This window comes from Trichechus manatus, unplaced genomic scaffold (assembly GCF_000243295.1).
Source record: "Trichechus manatus latirostris isolate Lorelei unplaced genomic scaffold, TriManLat1.0 scaffold00015, whole genome shotgun sequence".
Classification (NCBI taxonomy): Eukaryota; Metazoa; Chordata; class Mammalia; order Sirenia; family Trichechidae; genus Trichechus; species Trichechus manatus.
In genome coordinates this window covers 7,692,965-7,720,205 of record NW_004443951.1, presented here as the reverse complement: position 1 = coordinate 7,720,205, position 27,241 = coordinate 7,692,965, and the positions used below count along the sequence as shown (strand labels likewise).

At 47.6% G+C, this 27,241-nt stretch overlaps 1 protein-coding gene across 1 annotated transcript; it reads left to right on the top strand.

The window, feature by feature from the left end:
* On the top strand, positions 1-26,180 carry SLC5A9 (solute carrier family 5 member 9). Its single transcript, XM_004371767.1, has 14 exons — positions 1-214; positions 2,333-2,404; positions 4,152-4,256; positions 4,595-4,759; positions 5,997-6,102; positions 6,990-7,070; positions 7,377-7,582; positions 7,784-7,919; positions 8,450-8,557; positions 9,923-10,073; positions 12,365-12,533; positions 16,398-16,613; positions 19,678-19,837; positions 25,915-26,180. The coding sequence occupies exons 1-14, from the start codon at positions 53-55 to the stop codon at positions 26,121-26,123; spliced, it is 2,046 nt and encodes a 681-aa protein (XP_004371824.1). The 5' UTR covers positions 1-52; the 3' UTR covers positions 26,124-26,180.
* The last annotated feature ends 1,061 nt before the right edge of the window (positions 26,181-27,241 follow it).

Below are 27,241 nucleotides of genomic sequence, written 5' to 3'. Positions count from 1 at the left end.
ATGAATCCAGGAGCACCTCAAAGTCCAGCCTGGTGGTGACTGATATTAACAGATGAGCATGGGGCTGGCAGCAATGGGGCCTGGAGCTTTGGGGCACAGGGACAGGGCTGAGAGAGTGCCACGCTCAGCACCAGACTCTGGGGTCAGCCTGCACATCTATGACATCACAGTCGTGGTTATCTACTTTGTCTTCGTCATCATTGTGGGCATCTGGGTGAGTAAGCATGGAGTTTGGGGCCTGGTGGGGGGTTGGGAGGGCAGAAGCAAATTGTCATCCCTGGCTCGATAGTGGAGCTGGGAGCAGGGGTCAGCCGAACAGGAAGGCAGATCACAGAACCACAGGGGATCTGAGATGGAAGGGCCTTCAGGAATCATCCCCTCCAACTTCCTCCTTTTATAGACGGAAAGACTGAGGCCCAGAGAGGGGGAATAACTTTCCCAATGTCACACAGCAAGCCAGAGGCAGGGCCAGGCCTGATGCTCCAGTCTACTGACTCCCTGGCTCTATGCAACTTCGCTCTTTGACCCCCAGACATCCCTGGCTGGCCCTGAGCCCTCTTCCCCATCCCAAGATTCCCATCCCTGCCAACACTTGACTCCTTGCCCTAGCCCAATCCTCCACTTGTTAGTTTCTTGCCTAGGAGCTATGCTTTCTAAAAGAATTGGGGCTACTGTGTTCATAAGGAAAGGAGCCAGGCAAACCCCAAGGTCCTTCTGTCTCCATTGTCCACACCAGCCTTGGTGCAGTGGGAAAGGGGCAGGCAGTTTGCAGCTGCATGACCTTGGGAATATACTAAACCTCTCTGAGCCTCAGTGTTCTCTCATCTGAACAATGAAAATGATAGGGACTATGTTGTGGAACCGTTGTGACCATTTGCTGACATAATGCATCTATGCACCTGGCTTGGTGCCCGGCACACGGTTGGTAGGCAATAAATGGCTGCTATCATAACCATAGCATTCAGGAGAAATTCCAGCACCTTTAGACTCTGCTGTGAGGCAGACTGTGACTTAAATCCCAGCTGGTCACTTATGAGGCTGTGGCAAACTCAGGAATCCTCTCTGGGCCTCAATTTCCTCATGTGTAGAGTGGGGTGAGTAATCCCTGCCTCCTAAGGGTGGTGTGAGAAAGAAATGGACACAGATGGTGACTGTCTCCTTGGAGGCAGCAGGCTGTGAAAAATACCAGCCCATCTGTGACTTTGGACAAGCTGTGCTCCCTCTTTGGGCCTCGACTCCCTCATGTATAAAATAGCATCCTTTCTGCTCTTCCGGCCTCCCAGAGAATCAGAGGCAACACCAGAAGTTTGAGTAAAAGCTGAGTGAGCACCAGGTCCTACCCAGACTTCTCACCCACTCATAACTAAAGTCTTGGCAACCCCCCTAGGCAGCGTTTCATTCCGTTGTACTTGAGGTCACTATGAGTCAGAATTGACTCGACAGCACCTCACAACAACAGTGACCATCTTCCCTTAGGGAAAAGAAGCTTCTTGATAAATTTCCCCTTTTCCTTCCTCTGCTTCAAGTAATACTCTTGTCTCCAGACCCAATCAGAGACCTGTCGGCTTCAGCATCTTAATAACTGCTTTGTGTTTGTCTTTCCTTCCCCATTGCCCCTGTGCCCCAGAGAAGCTCCTTTCAATCCCCACTCTCCTTTCGTTCAGTTCTCTTCAGATCAGTTCCTCAAATAGGCCCATAACTGACCACCTGCTGAAGTAGGACAGGGGTGCACTCCGGGTCCTGAGTGGGGATAAGTGATGTGGTCTGGCCTCAGGCCAGGGCAACAGAAGCCCCAAAACAGAGCCTCCCACTCCTCCTGGTACCCAAAGATCCACAGTCAGGACTATAGCCCACTCTGTCCCCCTGCCTCCAGGTGTAGGAGTCCTCTCAGAGGAGGAGAGAGGGGAGAGCAGAGGAGAGGGCAGTCTCCCTGTAAGCCACTATATGCTTGAGAATGAGATGTCAAATCATCTCCCAAAAGCAGGTTTTGGAAGAAAGGAAAGATAAGAGGACAAGAGTGTACAAGCATAATAATCTCATACCCTTGCACAGCACTTTGTCGTGTATGAAGTCGTTCTGTACCCTTTAGCTCCTTTGTTCTTCACACCAGCCCTGGAAGATGAGAGCTAAAGCTCAGAGATGGAAAGTGACTCTCTCAAAGGTGCACAGCTTTAAAATGGTGAAACCTACATTCTTGGCCAGCTCTATTTGGCTCCACATTTCACTCACTATGGACCCATGTTGCCTCCACTGAGGGGTAGGGGATCTGGGTTGAGGACAAATGTTGGGGAAAAGCATGAGAAATCCTCATCTCTCATCCTTTCCTTTCCAGTCGTCCATTCGTGCAAGCCGAGGGACCATTGGAGGCTATTTCCTGGCAGGGAGGTCCATGAGCTGGTGGCCAGTGAGTTGACCTTCCTCCCTGCTTTCAGTGTGGAGACTCCCATCTCTGTTCTCCTCCATCCCCACAATCTACAGTCCTCATCTCTTGCCTAGACCAACACAACAGCCTCTCTACTGGATTCCTGACTCTGGATTTCTTCTTTCCAGCCCAAATCCACCCTGCAGCCTGAGTGGTCTTGTCAATGCACACCTTGAACAAGCATTGGTTGGGCACCTCCTAAGTGTAGGCCCTATATTGGGCACTGGGCCTACAGAGATGAATCTAGAATGTCCCTGTCCTAGGAAAGCTCACAGCTGACTCATAAGCAACATCATCAGTGTTGAGCTAGAGGGAAGCACAGGGCCTTGTGAGAGCTTGGAGGAAGCCCCCGAGTCCCAGACAGTGGGGCCTGTGGGAAGATGGGCTAGGAAAGATTTTCTTGGAGGGTGACACATAAGCTTAAATTTGAAGAACAGTTAAGTGAAGGGAACTATAGAGGTAAAATCCCCAACAACCTTAAGGAATTGATCCACAAGATCTTTGTGAATCCCACTTTCTCCCATCTGCTACCTCACATGTTTCTCTTGGTCTTCAAAACTAACCTATCCTTCCTGATATGTGCTGGGGTGAGGTAAGCCTCACCTGGGAAACAAGTAGGGGAACTATCAGCCCTCAATGAGCAGAAGCTGTCATACAAACTCATATATGTGACACATGTATACACACACAGAGCAACAACAATCTCCCATTTCTTTCCATCCCTTTCTTGGTTCTCACTGCCTTTTCTGCCCACTGGTTATAGATTCACTAAAGAGTAGAGGAAACCCAGGAGGCCTGCAGAGCTTTCTGGAAAGTTCAGGCATCTGGGACAGGAAGAGTGGGAGCAAGGAACTCTCATGCTGTTCAGCATGATGGAATCCCCAGGGATGCAAGCAGTTCATAGGGCTGGTACTGCCAGACACGCCCTTGTCAAAAGAAAAAACACAAACCCTTGGAAGACATTTTGCTCAGCAGGCACCCACCCAAAATTACAACCCTAGAACTGAGTCATTGGGAGGGAAAAGAAGCAGGACAGAGCACATCAACTCTGGTCCATTGGGGGAATGGCAAGGGGCCCTGGATGAATGTAGAGAGCAGAACTCTGTATCTCACAGAGGGCAGAGGGAAAACCTGAGCATAAGGCGAGTGCTCTGGCTGACTCTCCCAGGGTTCCGGGCTGTGCCCAAAAGACAGCGCGAAGGTGTGGAGATGTGCACCTATGCGAAAGAGAGGATGCTGGTGCCAATTCTCAGATATACAGGGGCTGTGAGCTGTGTCTCCTGCACCTGAGATCAGGGTTCAGTCTGGGGCCAGAATCAGAACTTGTATGTCTGTGTGTCTGTCTGCATGACAGTCCGATATCTTTGCACCCTTCCCTAATTGGCCACCCATCCCTTTCCACTCCCCTTTCCAAATATCTCATGTTTCCTCGAGTCATGAGCTGGGAACTCTGGGTTGGGTAGGAGAGGAGGTGCCTCGCTGCTTCAATGCATGACTGCATATAAAGTGCCCAGCACAGTGCCTGACACATAACAGGTACCCAATAAATACCAGTTCCTTCACTCCTCCTCATTGCTCCTCTTTCGTCTCCCCACTCTGACCTCAGATTTCCTAAGTCCAGATCCTGCTCTCTCTGCCTCCTTCCCAGCTCCTGAAGCCCTTGGTCCTGATTCCAGCTTGATTTATATTCTCCTGACCACTGACCCTTCACTGCATTTGTGCCTTGCAGATTGGAGCTTCTCTGATGTCCAGCAATGTGGGCAGCGGCTTGTTTATTGGCCTGGCTGGGACGGGGGCTGCTGGAGGCCTTGCTGTGGGTGGCTTCGAGTGGAACGTAAGAAGCTGGCCTGGAGGCTGATTGGGGATAAGGGGATCTGAGCCTACCCCACCCACCCTCATCCTTGGCCTTAACACTGGGAGGAAACTCAGAGATGCTTGAGAGGCTGAATGGCGAATTAAGAATCCATTTTGCAGATGAGGAAGCCAAGGTCTGGAGAAGGGAGAGGGACTTGTCAGTGGTCACACAATTACTAACAGGAAGATTGAAATCAGGTCTCGTGTACCTTATCTCCCTGCTCAGGGCTCTCCCACAGCACAGCGCTGTCTCTGAGAGGGAACTGCCCCTCCATCTGCATTTAGGACTTGGATACCTTCTTTTCCCCATTCTCCCAGGCAACCTGGCTGCTCCTGGCCCTTGGCTGGATTTTCGTCCCTGTATACATCGCAGCTGGTGTGGTCACAATGCCGCAGTACCTGAAGAAGCGATTTGGGGGACAGAGGATCCAGGTGTACATGTCTGTCCTGTCTCTCATCCTCTACATCTTCACCAAGATATCGGTGGGTACCTACTGCAGTGTGGCCGTGACGTTTCTCTGAAAATGCTAATTAGGAAAATGCTGAGGGCACTACCATGGACTGGTCACTGAGAGGGAACTGATAGTCACAGATTGGATGGAAGAAAGGATGAATGGAAGGATGGATGGAAAGATGGATGGATGGATGGATGATTTTACTCCTTCATACAGGTATGCATCCACATGTATCCAAGATACACTTCACCTCAGAAGCAGAGGAATCAGATATGGTTGCTAAACATTTGCTGAGTGAATGATAAACCCTACCTCCTAAGAATTCACAATCTATAGTTCATTCTTCATTAATTTATCTTTATCTTTTAATTGATTCTTCATTCAGTAATCACGTATTAATTGCCTAGAATGTTAGGGTTAGAAGGGTCTTTCTTCTTCTTTTTTGACCTAAACTGGGGCGGGGGTGGGGGGGAACCTACAGAGGTCAAATGATTGCCCCAAGTTCACACAGAGTGCTAGCTCTGGGACTGGAACTAAAGTTCAGGTCTCCTAAGCCATTTAGGTCTCCTTCCACTCTATCATGTTGCAGACCCTGTAATGGGTTCATAAACAATCATGGAATGGTATCATCTAACACTCAATGTAACTGAGTTATTCACTTACCAGCTCTAAGGTTGTAAAACACTTTAAAGCCTCTTGTTCCACCAATGCTTGAGAACAACCCTAAGTCAGTTTAGACTGAGGATGTGCCCCGAAGTCCTCTAATAAATCCAAACATATGGATTAGCTAGAACCTGTGGTTATCTATACCAGGACTCCTGCCTCATTAGGTCAGTTGTGGGCCCATCTGGCAGCTGAGTGGGGGTCCACAACTCTGTTGGGGAGCACTTAGGGACCCTCTGGGTTCCTACTGTCTCCTCCCAAATGGCCTCTTCCCCAATCTCAGTTTTCCCTTTCATTTGCTCAGTCTTTCATTACATTCCTTCACCACCTTTCATAGCCCATAGTCTATCTTATCAGTGCTACCTTATAAAATTATTCTCAATTTTGGATCTTTATGCAGTATGCATCAGCTTAAAGTCTCTATGGTTCTTCTGTGTCTGCAAGATCAAGCCCATACTCCTTAGCATGGCTCTTGAAGCTCACTTTCATTGTGTGGTAAGGGCTGAGGGCACTGGGCGAGCTGAGCAAGTAGATGGCATACCCATGGTGGCCACATCAAGGTCCTTGAGTGACCATGACTCCTGGCTTCTGGTTCTCTGCAGACTGACATCTTCTCTGGAGCACTCTTCATCCAGATGGCCTTGGGCTGGAACCTTTATCTTTCCACAGTGATCCTGCTGGTGGTGACGGCTGTCTACACCATTGCAGGTAGAGCCAAGGGAGGGTCACATGAAGGTGCAGGCACTGAGAAATACAGATGGAGAGCCAGGGAGAGTTAGAGAGGGAAGCTTACTAACTTTCAGAGACACAGAGAGACAGACTGAAGGAGAAAGAAGTACAGAGACAGGAGCAGAGAGACAGAGAAAATTGATCCTGAGAGAGAAGATGAAAAACAGAAGAAACAGAGAAAGAGAAATAGAGATAGAAGTGTAGAATAAGAGGAAAAGACTGAAAGGCATAGTGTCACAGAGACAAAGGAAGAACGAAAGGTCAGAAATAAGAAGAAACAGAGGCAGAGAGTCAGGGAAGGAGAGGCACTAAGAGACACTGAAAAGGACCAACTGCAACATGGAGTACGATGGAGATGAGGGGACTAGTAACTGGACTAGAGTAACTGTGAGGTGCTCCAGGGAAAGCCATAGCTCGCCTTCTCCTGTCTCCTCCAGCACTCCTCACACAGGGCTGGGTGCACTGGGAGACAGGCTTGGGGCAGACATACTGATGGTTAAAGTCGGCCCTGAAAGATGGGCATATTTAGATGGGTGTTGGGAGGAGAAAGGAGAGATCACTCCTAGTACTGCTAATGGCACAGGCAATGAAATGGACTTGAGATAATATATATAAAGAGCCACAGACCTGCAGGGATAGAAAGTGTAAGACCTGAGTACCTTTAACTGTGACCAGCCCTCCATCCTGCCAGGGTGGGGCAAGAGGGGTCAGGCAATGGGTGCTGGGACCGCAGGTGTCCAGAGTCTACCTCCTAAGAGGGCTATGTGTCTTCTCTGGTCTCCCCAGTGTGGCCAAACACAGGGCAGGTGCCCAGAGAGAAGCCCCCTATTGGTGTTGACTGACAAACCTTGTCTTTGGGTCCCCAGGTGGCCTCACAGCAGTGATCTACACAGATGCTCTGCAGACGGTGATCATGGTGGGAGGAGCCCTGGTCCTCATGTTCCTGGGTAAGGAAGATGCCTAATACACCTCCACCTCTCTAACTTCTCTTTGGCTGTCACCACCATGGCTTGACTGGAACTTCCCAGAGCATAGAGTCATGTCCCCCTCCAGGCTAGTGTTCCTTAAGAGCAGGACTCCCTCTACACCAAACCAGAGATCTCAGGTCTAAGCCCTATCTCCCTTCCCTTCCCCATGTCCTACACCAGTTCCAAGCCCCGGGGTCCTTGCATGGGACTGGGGGCTGGGTGGGTTGAGTGACAGTCTCAGCTGGGTCTCGAGGCTGTTTCACTCACTGTGGTCTCTCCTCACAGGGTTTCAGAAGGTGGGCTGGTACCCAGGCCTGGAGCAGCTATACAGGCAGGCTATCCCTAATGTCACAGTCCCCAACACCACCTGTCACTTCCCACAGCCCGAAGCCTTCCACCTGCTCCGGGACCCTGTGAGTGGGGACATCCCATGGCCAGGCCTCATTTTCGGGCTTACGGTGCTGGCCACCTGGTGCTGGTGCACAGATCAGGTAATGCCCCCAGGCTTGGCTTAGCCTACCACAAAGTGGGTGGTTACCTGCAGGAAAACAAGGCACCCAGAAGAATAAAAGATGGGGACTAACTTTAGGAGTGGTGGAGGGGCACAGTCTGTGACCTGTGTCAGGGCTCACCTGTGTCTGAGTTGAGCCTTCCCTGGCCCAAGTGACTGGCCTCTGCTGCTGCTGTTTCAGGTCATCGTGCAAAGGTCTCTCTCTGCCAAGAGTCTGTCCCATGCCAAGGGAGGCTCTGTGCTGGGGGGCTACCTGAAGATCCTCCCCATGTTCTTCATTGTCATGCCTGGCATGATCAGCCGGGCCCTGTACCCAGGTAAGGGCTCGTCTCCCACTTTGGGTACTGGGATGTGGCTTTCAAGGGGCTTCCAGAGAAGAGGCTCCTGGGCAATGCTGGACTAGAGTGGAAGTCAGCAAACTTTTTCAGTTAAGAACAGATTGTAAGTATGTTAGGCTTTGCAGGCCAAATGTTTAAGTATTTTAGTAGAAGAAATTTGTAGCTGAATGCTATTTTAAAATCCAGCTTCCTTTCTTATAAACGAAAGACCAATTAAGGCATTCTTGTCAACTTACAAGGATATTTGCCTTTTATAAAGGCATAAGACTAAAGCCCAAAGGAGCATGTCAGCCTTGTCAGGATAGCAGCACAGGCAAGAAACTTATCAGACACAGCTAAGTCATAATACCCACACACCCATCTGCCCCCAATCCCCTAGATACTTGTCCCACCAGAGTCACCAATGAACACCTTCCTATAGTGTCAGAAAGCAAATATTGGGCCAACCAGGGAAGGTGCAAGCCAGGCCCCAGATCACACAGTTCTAACCACCATCACTTTTTCTGCAGATGAGGTAGGCTGCGTGGACCCTGACATCTGCCAGAGGATCTGTGGGGCCCGAGTGGGATGCTCCAACATCGCCTACCCCAAGCTGGTCATGGCTCTCATGCCCACTGGTGAGTCCCCATCTCCCCCACCCCAGCCGGCACTCCCAACTCCCAGCCTCCTCTAATCCCCACTGCCCAGGGCACTAAGAATGGACAGGAAGAGGGAAGAAAAATATTCACCTCCACATTGTGGCAACACACACAAACACATATACACCACCACCACCACTGCTGTTCATGAGCATCTGTAAGGTCCCTTCTCTGTGTCCTAGTCCTGGAGATGCAGAGATAAAAGGCAGGCTCTGCTCTCAGGACTTGTGCTGTCTCCAGGGCCCACAGACTCACGAAGGTACAATACCATGTAACCAATGTGGTGACACATTGGGGGCTAAGGCAGCCCTAAGGAGGCACCTGAAGTACCTCCATTTTGATTTCTGAAGAAGAGGGACTAAAGACAACCTCCCGTTCAGAGGATGTCATGGCCAAGCCTCCTTCAGCAGTGCAGCCTTTACTCTGAGGGTAATGGAGAGTCACAGAGGGAATGATTGATGGTGGTGGGGAGAGGAGAGAAGAGGAAGGGGTCTAAGATAACTTTGAGGTGTCTGGTATGGGAGACTAGAAAGATATTATTGACCAAAGAGGGAAGCTGAAGGCCCCAGAGGAAAATCATGGCCTCAGTTTGGGACATCTTGAGTCCAAGGCTCTTATGAGTCGGGGAGACATCCAGGAAGTAGTTAAATACACAAATCTGGAGGGGAAGAGGACTGAGCTGGGACAGGACTGGAACTTATCTCCCCAGGAGTGAGTGAATGGTCAAATTTCTAGAAGCCTTGTCATTAGGGACATGGGGCCTACAGAGATCAGTAGGCCCTACCCTCTCTTATGACAGGTGAAAAAATAGGCCCAGAAAGAAACCAGCCCAAGATCATTAAGATAGTTATTGCAGAGCCAGGAAACAAACTCAAGGCTCCTACCTCCCAGGCCAGGGCTTTGTCCTGTACCACAGTGTCAATGGAGAAGGTTCAAAACACTCAAATTATTACCAATTGCCCCTTGCCCAAGGACCCAAACCCAGAGCATCTACAACTTGAGACCAGACTGAGATGTCAGAGCTGCAGAGAACCTTGAAGACCACCCAGTCTCACACACCTTAATGGTATAGATGAGGAAACCAAGGCTCAGGGAAAGTAGATGACTCACCCAAGGCCCTAAAGACAGAGGCAGAGCTTGGCCAGACCCAGGCCTCTTGCCCCTAATTCGTGGATCTCCTGGATTCCTTAATCTGTCCCGGATGGGAACCTCATCCCCATCCCATCTTCCCCATCCTACCTCCACCACCAAACTCCTAACTCTGCTTGATGCTGCAGCCTCCATGGGCCCCGGAAGAATGGCCTTAATGGGCCAGCAGTTCACACATAACTTGTCTCTCCCCAGGTCTGCGGGGCCTGATGATCGCCGTGATCATGGCTGCCCTCATGAGCTCACTCACCTCCATCTTCAACAGTAGCAGCACCCTGTTTGCCATTGACATCTGGCAGCGCTTCCGCAGGAAGGCCACAGAGCAGGAGCTGATGGTGGTGGGCAGGTGCGCTGGCCCATCCTTGTAGAATGACCCCTCTCCCTGTAGGCAGAGCTCCCCTCTCTCCTTTCCTTTTTCCCATCTCCTGCCTGCCCTGGGTTTCCCTGGAGGGGATGTGGCTTGTCTGGTTCCTGGGCTGGCAGTCAGGGAGCCACTTTTCCATGTGACCTCAGGTAAGTCTTTCCCCAACTCTTGACCACCCTTATTCCTCCAGAAAAACGGGGAGAAAAGGCCCTTCCCTGCCTGTTTAACTTCCTCTTGGGACTGGTCATGGGGGTGAATGAATGAGAATGAGAAAGCACTTAAGAAATGAAGTGGGAAGGAGGTTAGCAAGCAGCTCATTTCCAAGGTCTTTCAGACAACTCAAGCAGTCAGCCAGGATAACAGAAGTGTTATTAACGTAACGCATCAGACTCACCCTGAGCATCCTCCCTGCATTGTATTCTTATTCCAGGGACAAGGATAAGTCGTGTGGCCCTGCCCTCAGGGTGTTCACAAGTAATACAGTGAGGTACCCGCATTGATGGAGATAGTCATAGGAGGTTGTCTCCAAATGATGCAAAGCCTTGAACACCAAGCTAAAGAATTTTAGCTTTATCTTGTGGTTATCAGTGTTATGCTTTTGAAAATATAACTTGGTGGTTAATTCTTCTTTTTCCCCATAGGCTGGGGGGTTTGTAACTAACATAGGGTTAAGAGGCCCTTTCTGAAATCTTTACCCCATGATTGAAGGCTCTATAACCAAGATTTCTGGACTAAAGTGCTGTTCTCCCTCCTCCCCCTTGCTAGGTGCGTAATTGAGTTCAGCTATCTTGTTCTTTTACATCTCCCTGTCTTTGCACTTACTCTTCCTTCCACCAGGATGCCTTCTACCCACGTCTGCCCAATGAATTCCTTCTGGCTGCTCGTCTGTGCGTTCCCAGCCACATCCACAGGGGCTGACCGTAGCAGGGCATAAATACGGCAATGGTTGTACAAAGAGGGAGCGATGAGCAGCAGGGAGGCCGCTTGGGTAGCTGCTGCTCTCAATGGAGCCCAGCAGAGGGAAGAGGAGGAGAGGAGACAACAGGTGTAAAGAAGTGTCCTTTTATCTCTGTTTTGCAGCCGTTTCTTTCACCCATCACTGGGGTTTGGGCGCCATCTACTGTCCACATGCATTTTTGTGCCCAACACAGCCAAGAAGAGTTTTTGTTCATCTTGTTCACACACCTGCAAAAACACAGAGAGAGAGAGCTTTGGGAACTTAGGCATGAGCCAGGATCAGTTGAATAGGAGTCAGGAGTTGGGGAAGGTGGATTTCCTGCCCTGATCCCAATGCCAAAGCAAGGGATAAAGGTTCAGAGCTAGAGGAGCCCAGAGGAAGGAGAAGAACCTGGAGGCTGGAGCCATCCTAGAGAAGGGGGTTGTCCTGGTCAGGGTTTGGACACTAATGAGGAGGAAAGACATTTCCAAGAAATGATCAGAAGGCTGTTTACTGAGGGGGAGGTAGAAGGTATGGACTCCTCCACTGTCTTAGTTGTCTAGTGCTGCCATATCAAAAATAGGACAAGTGGATGGCTTTAACAAAGATAAATTTATTCTCTCACAGTTTAGGAGGCTACAAGGGTGCCAGATCCAGGGGAAGACTTTCTCTCTGTCAGTTCTGGGGGAAGGTCCTTGTCGTCAATTTTCCCCTGGTCTAGGAGCTTCTTAGCTTAGGAACTCTGTGTCCAAAGGACACACTCTGCTCCCTGCTCTACTTTCTTAGTGGTAGGCGGTCCCTTTCCTCTCTGCTGAATTGTCTGTTTTATATCTCAAAAGAGATTGACTCAAGATACAACCTAATCTTGTAGATCAAGTCCTGCCTCATTAACATAACTGTTTCTAATCCTGACTTATTAACATCATAGAGATAGAATTTACAACACATAGTAAAATTACATCAGATCACAAAATGGTGGACAACCACACAATACCAGGAATCATGGCCTAGCCAAGTTGACACACATTTTGTGGGGACACAAGTCAATCCATAACATCCCCTGAAGAACAGGTGGATTGCGTGATCTCGAGAGATTCCAGTTCAAAAATGCTGAGGTCTTGGAGTTCTGGGTTTTTGGACTCTGATATTCTGGGATTTTGACTGTCTAAACTTCTGAAGTCATAGCACTTGGGATTCCGACCTCCTAAGAGTCTCTGATTCAGTGACTGTGCATTTTCCCTCCCCATCCCTCCTGGTGCTCTGTGTGTCACCTTCACCCATCCCATGCCATGCCAACCTAACTGCTCCTCACAGAGCCTTGTGCCCTTCCTGGTAGAGTATTTGTGGTGTTCCTGGTCGTCGTCAGCATCCTCTGGATCCCCATCATCCAAAGCTCTAACAGTGGGCAGCTCTTTGACTACATCCAGTCTGTCACCAGCTACCTGGCCCCACCCATCACCGCCCTCTTCCTACTGGCCATCTTCTGCAAGAGGGTCACAGAACCTGTGAGTACAGCATCACATCCATCTCTCCCAGTACAGCAGAGGGCTAGGGGACCTGATTTGTCAATAACTTGGTCTGTGTGACCTTAGGCAAACTAACTTCCTCCTCTAAGCTTCCATCTCCCCAAACTTAGCACCGGGAATAGATGATTTATTCGCTCAACAAACATAGCTCAATCCTATTTTGGAGGCTCTGGGGATACAATGGTTTACAAGGTTAACATAGACCTGGCATCAGTGGCTGGTAGGGAAGAAAGATATTAAATAAGCAATAATAATAAAGTATAATGGCTGCTATGAGAAAAAATAGCAGGAGCACCTAACCTATGGGATACCTGGGAAGGGTCAGGGAAGCCTTCCTGAATGCAGTGACATCTGAGCTGAGACTTGAAGGATTAATGAGGTGGGGGGGAGATATTCCAGATATGAGGAATAGTGTGTTTGAAGACCCAAAACAAAGTGGAAGACCTCTAGGATCCGTTCCATCTCTAACACTATAAGGGTCTACATCTAAGTAAAACAAAAGCAATGACAGCAACAATGAAGACAGAGTATGCAACACAGGGAGCCTGCACACACATCAGGTAACTTTACTGCAGCCCAGCAAGAAGCCTGGGAGGAAGCTAGAGGCACCAGAACTATAACCTTGGCTACTACTCAAGTAGACTAGAAAAGATAGGCCTAAATCTGCTGTTCTGCTCCTATCCATAAGGTTTCCATTAACCAATTTTTTTTTTTTGGAGGTAAATCGCCAGGGTCTTCTTCCTAGACTGGCTTAGTCTGGAAGTTCCACTGAAACCTGTCCACCATGGGTGATCCTGTTGGTATTTGAAATACCAGTGGTATAGTTTCCAGCATCACAGCAGCAACACACAAGCCATCACAGTACAACAAACAAGTTGAAGTTGTCAAGGATTTCATCTTACTCGGGTCCACAATCAACACCCTTGGAAGCAGCAGTCAAGAAATCAAAAGTCGTTTGCACTGGGCCCATCTGCTGCAAAAGACCTCTTTAAAGTGTTAAAAAGCAAAGATGTCACCTTAAGGACTAAGCTGCGCCTGACCCAAGCCATGGTATTTTCAGTCTCCTCATATGCATGTGAAAGCTGGACAGTAAATAAGGAAGACCAGAGAAGAATTGATGTCTTTGAATTGTGGTGTTGGTGAAGAATATTTAATACACTATGGACTGCCAGAAGAATGAACAAATCTGTCTTGGAAGAAGTACAACCAGAATGCTCTGTAGAAGCAGGGATGATGAGACTTCATCTCATGTACTTTGGACATGTTACCAGGAAGGACCACTCCCTGGAGAAGGACATCACACTTGGTAAAGTAGAGGGTCAGCGAAAAAGAGGAAGACCCTCAAAGAGATGCATTGACACAGTGGCTGCAACAATGAGCTCAAGCACAGTGATGATTTGTGAGGATGGTGCAGGACCAGGCAATGTTTTATTCTGTTGTACGTAGGGTCACTATGAGTTGGAACAGACTCGATGGCGCCTAACATCAACATATTGAGGAGTAAATGGACTCTGTGGACAAGACTCCACAAGAGTAATGTGAGAGCTCAAGGTCATCACAAAGGAGATCACAGAGACTCCTCTCTCACAGCATACCTAAGCATGGTGTCTACTGGTGTCTACTATTTGCAGAGGTCTCATGTTGTTGAGGAGCCCTGGTGGCATGGTGGTTAAAACGTTCAGGTGCTAACCAAAAGGTTGGCAGTTCAAATCCACCAGCAGCCCCTTGGAAACCCTATGGGGCAGTTCTACTCTGTCTTATAGAGTCACTATGAGTCGGAATGGACTCGATGGCAATGGGTTTTTCTCTTTTTTTTTTTTAAATCTTGCTGATAGGAGCCCTGGTGGCACAATCACAATGGTTAAATGCTCAGCTTTTAACCAAAAGGTTGTCAGTTCAAACCCACCCAGTGGTTCCACAGGAGAAAGACCTGGCAATCTGCTTCTGTAAAGATTACAGCCTAGGATTGAGTGAATTTAGTCAGTCACAAAAGGACAAATATTGTATGAGACCACTATTATAAGAACTCAAGAAAAGGTTTAAACACAGAAGAAAACATTCTTTGATGGTTACGAGGGTGGGGAGGGAGGGAGATGGGTATTCACTAACTAGATAGTAGACAAGAATTATCTTAGATGAAGGGAAGGAGAACACACACTACAGGGGAAGTCAGCACAACTGGACTAAACCAAAAGCTAAGAAGTTTCTGAATACAACCAAACACTTCGAGGGACAGAATAGCAGGGGTGGGGGTTTGGGGAACCATGGTTTCAGGGGACATCTAGGTTAACTGGTATAACAAAGTTTATTAAGAAAATGTTCTGCACCCCACTTTGGTGAGTGGTGTCTGGGGTCTCAAAAGCTAGCAAGTGACCATCTAAAATGCATCAATTTGTCCCAACCCACCTGGAGCAAAAGAGAATGAAGAACACCAAAGACACAAGGAAAGCATTAGCCCAAGAGATAGAAAGGACCACGTAAACCAGAGACTCCATCAGCCTGAGACCAGAAGAAATAGATGGTGCCCAGCCACCACCAATGACTGCCCTGACCGGGAATACAGCAGAGAGTTCCTGACGAAGCAGGAGAAAAGGAGGGTGCGGAAATCAAATTCTAGTAAAAAGACTAGACTTAATGGTCTGACTGAGACTGGAGGGGCCCTGGAAGACATGGCCCTCAGACTCTGTTAGCCCAGAAATGAAACCATTTCTGAAGCCAACTCTTCAGACAAAGATTAGACTGGACTATGGGACATAAAATGATACTCGTGAAGAGAATGCTTCTTCACTCAAGTAGATACATGAGGCTAAGTAGGCAGCTCCTGTCAGAGATGAGAAGAGAAGGCAAAAAGGGACAGAAGCTGGTTGAATGGACACAGGAAATCCAGGGTGGAAAGGAGGAGTGTGCTGTCACTGTATAGTGAGAGCAACTAGGATCACATAACAATGTGTGTATAAATTTTTGTATGAGAAAATAACTTTAATTGTAAACTTTCACTTAAAGCACAGGAAAAAAAAAAAAGATTACAGCCTAGGAAACCGTATGGGGCAGTTCTACTCTGTCACATGGGGATCACTCTTAGCAGAAAATCGCCTCAACATACCTAACAACAATAACAATCTTGCTGATAACCATGGTGCACAGTAGGACCCAGTTGAATTCTGGATGTTGCTGCTCATTCCAGAGTTTTTGGAATCTGGATCAGCATCTCATTTTTGAAAATATAAGTCCCCTGAGTCTTACATACTGGGAACAGGTATAGGGTAAGACCAAAAGAAGCTATAGAGAAGATAGATGAGGGAGGTACCAGAGCTTTGATAGATAGGTAGGTAGGTAGGTAGGTAGGTAGGTAGATGAAAGCAGGCAGGCAAATGGCGGGAAAAAACACCCAGAAGAAACAAAAGGGAGATCTCTGTTCTAATTTCTGACTTATAAAAACTGAAAGTTAGGAAGGGGGATTCTGGTGTTCTTTGTTTATTATAAAATTTTATTCAATTCTAGTTGAATATTAAGCATTTATTACTAAGTGCTTATTAATTTGTCTTATAATTACCATCTAGCTCATGGGTAACTCCAAGTCAGTGAGGCTGAGCAACTGATTCAGAGTTATCACCAAATGGAGGCAGCGTTCAAATCCTACTCTGTCTGACTCTGGAGCCCCTGCCTTTTCAATATACCACACTGCCTGCCTTTGAGTCAGCACAAAGCCTCAGTCCTTATGGAGAACTCACTAGGACAGACTCACCAAACACTGTACTCAGCCAGTGGGAGGGATATTTGGGGATAGAGTGGCTTTTGCTTCCTAGGGTCTCCCCCTGGTTCTCACCTTGCCTCTCTTCATAGGGAGCCTTCTGGGGCCTCATGTTTGGCCTGGGAGTGGGGCTTCTGCGCATGATCCTGGAGTTCTCCTACCCAGCCCCAGCCTGTGGGGAGGTGGACCAGAGGCCGGCTGTGCTCAAGGACTTCCACTACCTCTACTTCGCCCTCCTCCTCTGTGGGCTCACTGCCATCGTCATCATCACTGTCAGCTTCTGTACAACTCCCATCCCTGAGGAAAAGGCAAGTGGATTGCCCACAATGAGGCCCCAAAGAAATCCCTCCCCAACCCTAGTGCCTGCAATTTCACCATTGAGTTTTATGCCATCGTGATATGGTCTCCCCTGTTGCCATACAAATGTCCTGGGATGGGGGAGGGAGGGCTCACTGTGTTATTAATTCCCAAGTGAAAGGCGATTCATTCCATTCAAAATTACTCAGTGAGCACCTACTATGTACTATGCAGAAGTTGCAAAGATGAATGGTCCCTGCCATTGACTGTCCACAGGGGGAAACAGACACAGACGATTTCTACACAAAGAGGAAAGTGCATAACCACGCTCACAGGGAGAGACAAGCATAGACACAGATGAAGTCCTCACCTGGGGGTGGAGATGGGACATTTTACCAAAAAGGTCATCTTGTGTTGGACCTTGAGGAATGAGTAGGGATTTGTTGAATGGTCAAAAAGCAAGTATATGAGAGAAGAGACAGGAAGTCCACCAGATTAAGAGCTCAATCCAAAATCCTCGCCTCTCCCTCCTGACTAAGTCACCAGTCCTTGAATACTGATGCCCAGACTTTTGAAACCTTTTTTAATTAGAGCCCATGACAAAAGTTGGTCCTTGGAACACTGGGTGGAAATCATTAATTATACACCTTACCAGGATGGTGCCTTAGAGTTTGTAAAATGACTTCATACACTTGGTTTCATTCACTGCTACAAACAAGCATGGCAAATGTTATCCCCAATTCACAGATGTGTCAAAAGAGGCTGGCTTCTCCAGGGGCACACTCCATAAGTGATCTCTTCTGATTGTGGAATCTCCCACTTCTCCTCCATTGTCTGCTTCTTCACTCCCCATGTTGAAGTCTTTCCTAATTTAAAATCCCTTCCTGGATCCTGAGCTCATCTCTAGCTACTGCTACCCCCTCTTCTCCCTTCAATAGCAAACTTGGAAAGAATGGTCTGCAGTCACCACCTCTGCTTCCCACCTCTTGTTGACTTCTCAGCTCACTGACGCCTGGCTCTTGTCCCCACCATTCCACTGAAACTGTTCTCATCAAGGTCACCAACAACTTCCTGTTGCTAAAATCAGTGGTTACCTCTCTATCTTTATCTTAAGTGGCCCAGTGGTTAAGCGTTTGGCTGCTAATCAAAAGGTTAACAGTTCTAATTCACCAGCCGCTCCTTGGAAGTCCTATGGGGCAGCTCTACTTTGTCCTGTAGGGTCGCTATGAGTAGGAATCTACTCAATAGCAATGAGTTTTTCCAAGGGAGACATTACTGATAACTTTCTGCTTCCTAAAGACCTCTCATCTCTTCACTTCCATGATCTATTTCACAAATTTTTTTTTCCTATCCTTCTGATCACTCTTCTGCCTTCTTCAGGGACTTTTCTTCCTGCCTCTTAAATATCATTGGTCCTTAGGAATCCATCTATGGCCTGTAACTCTTCTCACCTGACACTGTCTCTGGGCTATCTTATCCACTCCCATGAATTCAACAACCCTGTGTATAAAAGGATGATACTGAGTTCTCTATCTCCAGCTGAGATCCCTCTCCCAATATGCAAACATCAAATCTAAATGCCTCCTGGTGACATAAAGAGACATAGTGACACACCGTGTAAATATAAAGTAAGGTTTATTGAGAAATACTTATAAGCAAAGATGCAGCTTGAGCTCTCGTGTTCCCATAGAGAGTCGTGCCTGGGTCAGGCACAGATGGGTCCAGTGGAAAGTGCCCAGGAGAGGGGCTGCTGTAATATTTGTAGGAAGTTGGGAGCAGGGCAGGGGAGACACCTGGTTCAAATATGTAACAAGAGGAGCTGCTTGTCCAGGAAAATAACCCTGTTGGAAGAGGAGACAGTGGTTGAATCCAATACCACTGATAGCAGCCAGAGAACTTGCTGTTTTCTGGTTTCTTCTCTGCTAGCCACCAAAAAGGGAGAAGAGAGAAAGCCACCAGGCCATCCAGGAGACACAAGATTTGTTTCTCCTCACTTGGATGTCTATACTTAGAAGTTTTACAAACTCTCCAAGCTCATCATCGTATTTTTCTGTGTGTGTGTGCAGGCACATATGCACATACATGCATGCTCACATGCACACTCCCACTCTTTCTCTCTGTCTGACTCCCATCAGCACCAAAACCTAGTCCTTCCTCTGTCCCTATGAATAGCACTGTTGCATCATCCTATTGTCCAAGGCAGACACCTGAGAGTGGTGTTAGCTTCTTCCATCTCCCTCACCTAGCTCATTCAGTCACCATGTCCTGTAAATTTTACCTCCTTAACATTTCTTAACAGAAGCCCTGGTTGTGCAGTGGTTAAGCACTCAGCTGCTAACCAAAAGGTCAGCAGTTCAAATCCCCCAGGTGCTCTGAGGGAGAAAGATCTGGCAGTCTTCTTCTGTAAAGATTATAGCCTTGGAAACACTATGAGGCAGTTCCACTCTGTCCCATAGGGTCACTATGATTCGGAATTGACTCAACAGCAATGCGTTTGGTTTGGGTTTAACATTCCTCAGGACTGCTCCCTCCTATCCACTTCCTCAGGCCCTCATTATTTCCTGTCTCATTTTGCAACATCCGTTTAATTCACTCTGAGAGATCTTTCTAAATCCTAGAGCTTATAAAAACAAATTTGTTGCCATTGAGTTGAAATAGTCCTTTTTTTTTTTTTTTTTTTGTCTAAAGTCTGCAGTGATTCTCAATGGCCTGTAAGTTTTAAAAAAACAATAGAAGTATCAGCTCCTCAGCCTGACCTTCGAAGCCCTTTATTATCGGGCATCTGCCTCTCTGTCCAGCCTTGCTTCTCCTTTGTTAGTCTGTGATCTCCATGATGTCAGGCTGTGTCTGACTTACATCTGTATGCCAGCACCCAGCACAAGCCCTGTGTAGAGTGGGTGCTCAGGGAGGCTAATTTTAGAAAAAAGGAGCAATCAGGACTAGTACGCAGACCTCCTGACTGCCAGCCCTCTGTTCCTTGTTGCTCTGATGGCCTCCCATGAATGAGGCCCTCTTTTTCCACAGGGCTTCTCTCCAAAGGCAACTGACTCAAGACAGTGTTTTCTTTCACTCCAGCTGGCTCGCCTGACGTGGTGGACGCGACACTGCCCCCACCCTGAGCTGGAGAAGGAGGCCCGTGAGAGCAGCCCAGAGATGTCACAGAGGCCATCCAGGGAGGACCCTGAAGGAGGTGGAGTGTTGGCGAACTCCAGCCAGGACCAGGAGCAGCCTGGAGGTAGGGCGAGGGCGTGTCGAGGGGCAGTGAGCGTCACGGGGAGAAATGGGGACAGACCATGTACTGGGCCCCCTTCCCGCAAGGCTACTGAACTAGTTGAGAAATAAGACAAATGAGTGAGGCAGATGAGAGTCAACGTATTGCCTTCATTAATTACAAAGTGTAGGTGAAAAGATTTGTTTTCTATCCATGGGGGAGTGTACTTCCTAATACCAAACTCCAGCATGAGACAGAGGTACCATGCAGTCACCAGCAGAATTAAACAAGGGCAGAGGGTCTGCCCCCCTGTGAGCTTTGCAATGCCAGGAAGGAGGGAGGACCTGAAAGCCTAGTATGCCCCATTTAACTTTCTCAAGTCTGCCAACAGGGAAGTCCCTTTACCTCCCCCAGGCTGAATGAGTAGAAGGGCAGAAAGAGCAAACGATGTTACACTGACGGACAGAAGGAACATCGGGCCTGAAAAAACAGCCCCCCCTCACTGCCCATCCCCCCAATTTTCTTTACGTTATTTATTTTTTATTTATTTACTGTCAGGCTTAACAATTCTGCCTATAGTAATACAAAGGTATGTCCCTCAGGGAACATATAGTTCTGTCTGTCTTCGTGAGTTTCCTGCAAAACAACCACCACTCCTGAGGTTACCCTCCTTGAGCTGCTGATGGCCCATACAGATTTTGCCTCTTGGAAGCTCTTCAATGGGTCAGAATTGTACATTAATTGAATTTACTCCAAGGCCACACATACTAAGGTTAAAAGTTATTATTAGACATAATATAACTATTTTAGACATACTGTAGCTATAATCTTTCTGCAGGGAGATTAAATAACAACCATAAGATAGTCTAATGGTATATAATAATAACATTATAGAAATCTCCCAAGTTATGAAATTCCTGAAGAAAAATTAAAGTCCAAAAAAATTAAATGAGTTTGTAGGTTAAAGTTTAAAATCAATTTCTTTCACACTAGTGAGTTAAAAATTCAATGACATTTAAACCCTAAATTTATTTCCTGCCTCAATGAGAGAGGGTGTCAGTGCCTGGATGGAACTGGGGTTCTTTGGCAGCTGTTCTCTCCCTTTGGATCAGGCGTAGTCCCCTCAGGGTCTCAGAAAGTGTCTTTGCTCTATACCCAGCCTCTGGTGTGCCAAAACCAAAACCAAACCCCTTGCTGTCAAATAGATTCTGACTCATAGCGACCCTATAGGCCAGAGTAGAACTGCTTCCTAGGGTTTCCAAGGTGCAGCTGGTGGATTCGAACTGCCCACCTTTTGGTTAGCAACCATAGCTCTGAACCATTACACTACCAGTGTTCTGAGCATTTAATAATCCCAGCAAGTTAAAATGTTATCAAAGCACTCGTCTCGTACTACAGAGATCCAGTGATAGCTGAGGGAAGGAGAATTTGGAGAAAGTTGTCTTGGTTTCAGCTTACTGGGATGCCAGTTAGTTTACATCCAGTCCCAGAATCCATGACCTGGGGATTTAAACTCAATGGGACACATCTCTAAGCAAGGGGTTAATTTTGGCATGACGCATTCACTATATCTAGGGAAAACAGGAATCTACGTCTGCATGCTGTCACTTCCTTGGAGAGTGACAACTGAAACACTGCTGCTTTATGAAAGTTTAGAGACTTACAGTGGAGAAATCCCCAGCCACCAGCCTCATCTAAAGTGTCGTTCTTTTCCACATTGATGACATTTTAATTTATACTTCCCTTGATCCCTGGTAGCCCAATGATTAAAGTGTTTGGCTGCTAACCGAGAGGTTGGTGGTTCAAACCCACCAGCCGCTCCATGGGAGAAAGATGTGGCAGTCTGCTTCTGTAAAGATTACAGCTTTGGAATCCCTATGGGGCAGCTCTACTCCGTCCTCTAGGGTTGATATGAGTCTAAATCGACTCGATGGCAAAGGGTTTGGGTTTTGACCCCCATGCATCTGCCGCCTGTCACTGAACTGTGAGCCCCATGTAGCACCATAGTGTCTACTTACTCTGTGATCAGGCATTTCCACTTCCGTGGCCCACTGCTTCCATTGCCTCTTGCCCTGGAATTAGGTCTAAGGAACTCACTTCCTAAAGCAGGTGTGTCCTTTGTGTGAAATTAACCAATTTACAGCCAACTTGAGTCCAAGGATAGCGATGGGACATACTCCTGAGCTTGTGGACTGGCTAGAGGAATTTAAGTCTACCTTCCCCACTGTACCTTCCTTGGCCTGGACTGGAATTTGGGGTGGCTGCTCTAATTTGCATATCCAGGCTGGCACTAGCCATTGAAAGCCAGAACTGTTGTAGGAGTGCTCTGATACACATGTGGATCTTACCTGGTTTGCATTTTAAAAGCTACATATATTCTTCCAAGGGCTGTGAAAAGAATGCCTCTCTTGGTTAAATGAAATTTTTCCTCAGCTACAGGTAATTGCTCAGCTTCTGTGGCATCTGCTGACCGTTTGCTAGGCATAGTTCAATGTCAAATTGCCATCTGTACCCTGAGGTTGCCTGGGCCTGCATAGGCCCACCCCTTTCCTGAGATCAATTTGCTTGCTAGATCCGTATGCTAGCAGAGCCAAACCACTCAGTTCCCACACTTCTGCTGAAGTTCTAGGGGCCCTATGCCTTCCCTGAGGTCTGAGAAGCCCCTACGTTTCTTGAGACCCTTCACCTTTGCTTAAGACCCTGAGTCTAGAGAAACAGCCATTTGTTTAGAGTTAATGACATCTTAAGCTCCAGAGTCCCATCGAGGCCCAAATATCACATGGTCTAAGGCTCAAAGGTTCTTGCTCAAGCTGCAGCTGTTAAAAGCCAATGGTCCACTGTAAAAAGCTACCTATAACGTGGAATGTGATACTTCACAAACTTTCCAGGTCAAAACCCACATAGGCTTACTTCAGAAAGTGCCACCAAAGCTCAAAGTCATCCTCCCGGGTCTCATCAGGTACCCCAACTAGTTCAGGTGTATTTTGCTTTGCAAGATGTTGTTCCTTGCCTCTTTCTCAAGGTTTGTGGTCTATACACCAAACGCTGGGGTCTCAAAACTCCTTCTCCCCTCATCATCGCAAAGACAGGGCTCTGATCCCTAAAAAACATATGGCATGGAAGAAAGCAATTCCAGAACACAAGCTGTTTGTAGGTGAGGCAGCTACTAAGACAAGAAGGGAAGAGGAAGGGGAAGAGGTTAAGAAGGTAACTCCCAAAGGGAAAGAAGAAGGAGCCAGCTCTACTTTCCACAACTGAACCCCAGGATTAGAGAAACTTACCCTCCTTCACTTGCTCTCCATCGCAAGGGGCAAGGCCTGCCCCTGGAGAAGCAGAGAGGAATTCCTGCTCCCTCTCTGTATACAGCTTGCTCCCAAAAGAGACAAAGGAGCCAGCTGAGAACCAGGAAGTCCAGTGAGAGAAGACACCCCTCAGTTATGGACTAACATATGTGTTGAAATCCTAACCCCTGTGCCTGTAAATATGACCCTGCTTGGAAATAGGGGTTGTCTTTTGTTATGTTAATGAGTGGGATGGGTCCTAAACCTAGTCTCTTCTGAGAGGTATTTATAAGAAGAGCAGAATAGACCCAGAGACACACGGGGAGAGACAGGTGCACCTACAAGCCCAGGAACATCTAGAAACATGGCGGCTAACAGAAGCTGAAAGAGACAAAGACTGACCTTCCTCTAGAGACACCACCCTGAATTCAGACTTCTAGCCTCCTGAACTGTGAGAAAATAAATGTCTGTTCTTTAAAGTGACCCATTGGTGGTATTTTGTTGTTGTTGTTAAGGCAACACTAGGTAACTAAGACACCACCATTCCCCCCATCAACCCCTCCCAGAAGGAGTTAAAGGTCAGAGAGACACCAGTGCTGTTGTATGTAAAAAGCTACTTTCTGCGGAAGGGAAATTCAGTAACAGGGAAGAACATCTTCCTCTGTATTACTTTCCTAAGGCTGCTGTAACAACGTATCACAAACTGGATGGTTTAAAACAATAGAAATGGATCTTCTCACAGTTCTAGAGACCAGAAGTCTGAATTCAGGGTGTCAGTGTGGTTGGGCTCTTTCCAAAGCTCTAGAGGAAAATCTCCCCTGTCTCCTTCTGGTAGCCCCAGGTACTCCTTGGCTTATGGAGACATAACTACAATCTCTGTGTCCGTCTTCACAAGGGTGCCTTCCTCTCTGTCTCTGTGTCCCTTCTCCTCATTTTATAAGGATACCACTCACATTGGATGAGGGCCCTTTCTACTCCAATGTGACCTCATGTTAACTGATTACTTCTGCAAAGACCCTATTTCTAAATAAGGTCACATTCACGGGTAGGACGCATTTCAAGCAAACAGACCACAAGTTAGGACTTCAATCTATCTTTTTTGGGGACACAAACCAATCCATAAACATTCTCTCAAAAGGCCCATAGGCAGAAATAGACCTATTTGTTTTGTCCTAAAACAAACAAGGTTCGTATTAGGACAAAAAAGCAAGGGTCAAAAAACAAAACAGGTGGTTTATTTCTGTGTCCCAAAAACAAAAGTGTTAAAAAGTTAAATGACAATAGAGTATATCCATAAGAAGTACATACATCCCAGGTTTTAGTCAAATGACAACACATGGATTTATTGAGATATTCTCATTAATAACTACTTGAGTGACTTAAGCTCTCTGGCTTCACACATGAAATCCTGAGCCTCATCTGCCTCAGAGGGTTGTCTGGAGAAGTAAAAGAGAAGGATGCCTGGACTAACTTGTAAAATAAAATCTAGCCCAAACACGATGCTGAATTCTTATCATTGTTCTTAGTGCAGCTCTGAGGCTAATTGCCTATGTGGCCTCAAGCAAGTCCCTTTCCTTGTCTGAGTCCTTTTTCTCCTCTTTATAACGAAGGAGGCCGACTCAGTGATATCTAGGGTCCTTGCCTCTCTGACACCTTGAGGTTTCACTGAACTTACCAAGTACCAAGTTCCAAAGCATTAAGATAAAGCATTCCCAATGTGCTATCTTCAACCTCAATGAAATTTCCTTAGATTAACTTGATTTTTAATGTGCTGTCTGCTGTTTCAAGAATGACACTTTAAAAATATTTCCTTTCTTTATTACTTCTTTTAAACTTTTTTTTTTTAAATCAAAGCACTGCCTTTTAACCTGAGACCGAGGCCGTTCTCTGCCCCAGGGAGTATCCTGTGCTACACTGGCGCAGCCTCGTTCACCCACACTGAAAACATTTCATTCGCCAGAACCTCTCCCCGCTGCTCCAGCACCATAACTTTCCAAAGCGCTGTCAAATCTCCATTCTCATTTCTGCTCAAAACAAGCCAGAGAAGAACAGGGCATATGACACTGATCCTTTTGAGAGAGAAGCACTTGCAGCTCAGAGAAGTTGAGGGGTTTACATACGGTCTCAACAGTCAGCTGACAGCAGAGCTGGGCCTGGAACGTGGGTATGCTGGCTTTCAGCCCGATGTCCTCTGCATCAGTGGGTACAGCAGTCTGTTTGTTTCAAATGCTTCCTCCTTCCTGGGCAGAGATGATGCTGTCTCCCTCTGTCCCACTTGGGGCCTGGAATCCCTGGGTAATACAAACCATTAATGTGCTTGGCTGCTACCTGAAAAGTTGTGGTTTGAGTCCACCCAGAGGCTCCTCGGAAGAAAGTCCTGGTGATTTACTTTCAAAAAACCAACCATTGAAAACCGTATGGAGCAGAGTTCTACTCTGACACACATGGGGTCACCTTGAGTGGGAATCAACTCCCAGGTTTACTGGTATCATCTTCACTAGTTAACACACCACCCCCATCCTCACCCACAACAATGATAAGCTTCTGTTAGATGGCTGGATGCTGTGGCCGGGGTGGAGCTCAGACCATGCCTGCGGTCAGAGCTCAGTCTAGAGGCCAACTCAGCATCCAGACTGTGCTTTGCAGAAAGGGCCATGTCAGTTGTTCTCCTCTCCCTCTCCCTGAACATCCACATCCCATCTCTTGGCTTTGGTTTCTCACCTTCTCTCTCCCTCCACTACTCTCTCACCACATCCCTTTCCCCAAATCTTCCTGCCTCTCCCCTCCTGTCCCCTTCCCCTCTGGCTTTTGTCCCTCCAGCCCCACACAGGTCCTGGGGGAAGCTGCTCTGGGGCTGGTTCTGTGGGCTCTCTGGGGCCCCGGAGCAGGCTCTGAGCCGGGCGGAGAAGGCTGCGTTGGAGCAGAAGCTGACCAGCATCGAGGAGGAGCCGCTCTGGAGAAGTGTCTGCAACATCAATGCCGTCCTCTTGCTGACCATCAATGTCTTCCTCTGGGGCTATTTTGCATGACACCAGAACCTGGCTTGGCCTGGCTTCAGCAAAGACACATTAAACACAGCCCAAGCCCAGACGGCAAGCGAGACAAGAGAGACTCTCCTCCCACCTTGCTTTTCAAACTGGAGACCACAGATGCTGAGACTGCAAGAGCCCCTGAAGAGCATCTAATCCAACCTCCACCCTTGACAAGTGGAGAAATAGAGGCCCAGAGAGAGCGTGGGTTTGCTCAGGGTCACACAGCAGGGACTCACACTGGGTCTCCTGACTCCAGCTCTTTTCATTACATTGCCTTACATCCTACCTCAAAAACGCTGTTTCCACCCTCTTGTTGAGTTTATTCAGTAGCTTTTATTGTACGTGCAGTCTTGAGGCTATAAAAGTGGAGGATACAAAAAAATAGAGTCACAAGAAATTGCAAAAACCCAAGTATATTTTTGCTTACCCATATCCTCTTCCCCATTCTCCTCTTTTAGTTCCCTATCATTTTAGTTCTCAGGCATTAATCAATCCCTAGTCATCTATTTATAGCATGAATCTATCCAGAAGAGCCGTGTACTTCTACTGCAGCTCCACAATGGTGCCTGTCAGGCCCAAAGGAGTGAGGGGCCCAGGGTGGAATTTAAGCATGGTGACAGATGGTATTTTTGGCAGGGAGCTCTTGGATAAGGGACTCTCTTTGGCACTGCTCAAATCCAGCCTCTTCCAACTCTCACACACAAACATGCACCCAGTCTGCACACCCCTGAGGAACTTAGAGACCAGTTGCCAAGACATGACTTGTTGAAAAGAGAGATCAAGACGTGCTACTCTGTAGTTAGGAGTAAGTGCTGGTGAGGGGGTACCCTGCAGAGGGGCACACAGACAACGTAGGAGCCACTGCATCTGGCCTCTGCCCCTCTCCCTTTGTCTGCCAAGCATACACCTAATCGGAAACACCATACCTAGGTGCCCCTCCTCCAAGAAGAGTGTCCTGCTTCCCAAGATTATTCAAGGTCCCACTCCTGTTCCCACACCCCCGTGCCCGTTTCTGTCACAGCACTGCTCACTTTGCACCACAGTGTTTGTCTCTCCTTCTAGACTGAGTGCTCCACAGGGGCGGGGACCAAAGATCACATCCCAAATGACTTTGT

Bases quoted from the DNA above. Each gene is read 5' to 3' on its own strand.
- SLC5A9 (XM_004371767.1), top strand. From the start codon at position 53: ATGAGCATGGGGCTGGCAGCAATGGGGCCTGGAGCTTTGGGGCACAGG. The intron at 7,071-7,376 runs GTAAGGAAGATG...CTCTCCTCACAG, and splicing joins CCTGGTCCTCATGTTCCTGG to GGTTTCAGAAGGTGGGCTGG. The intron at 7,920-8,449 runs GTAAGGGCTCGT...CTTTTTCTGCAG, and splicing joins CAGCCGGGCCCTGTACCCAG to ATGAGGTAGGCTGCGTGGAC.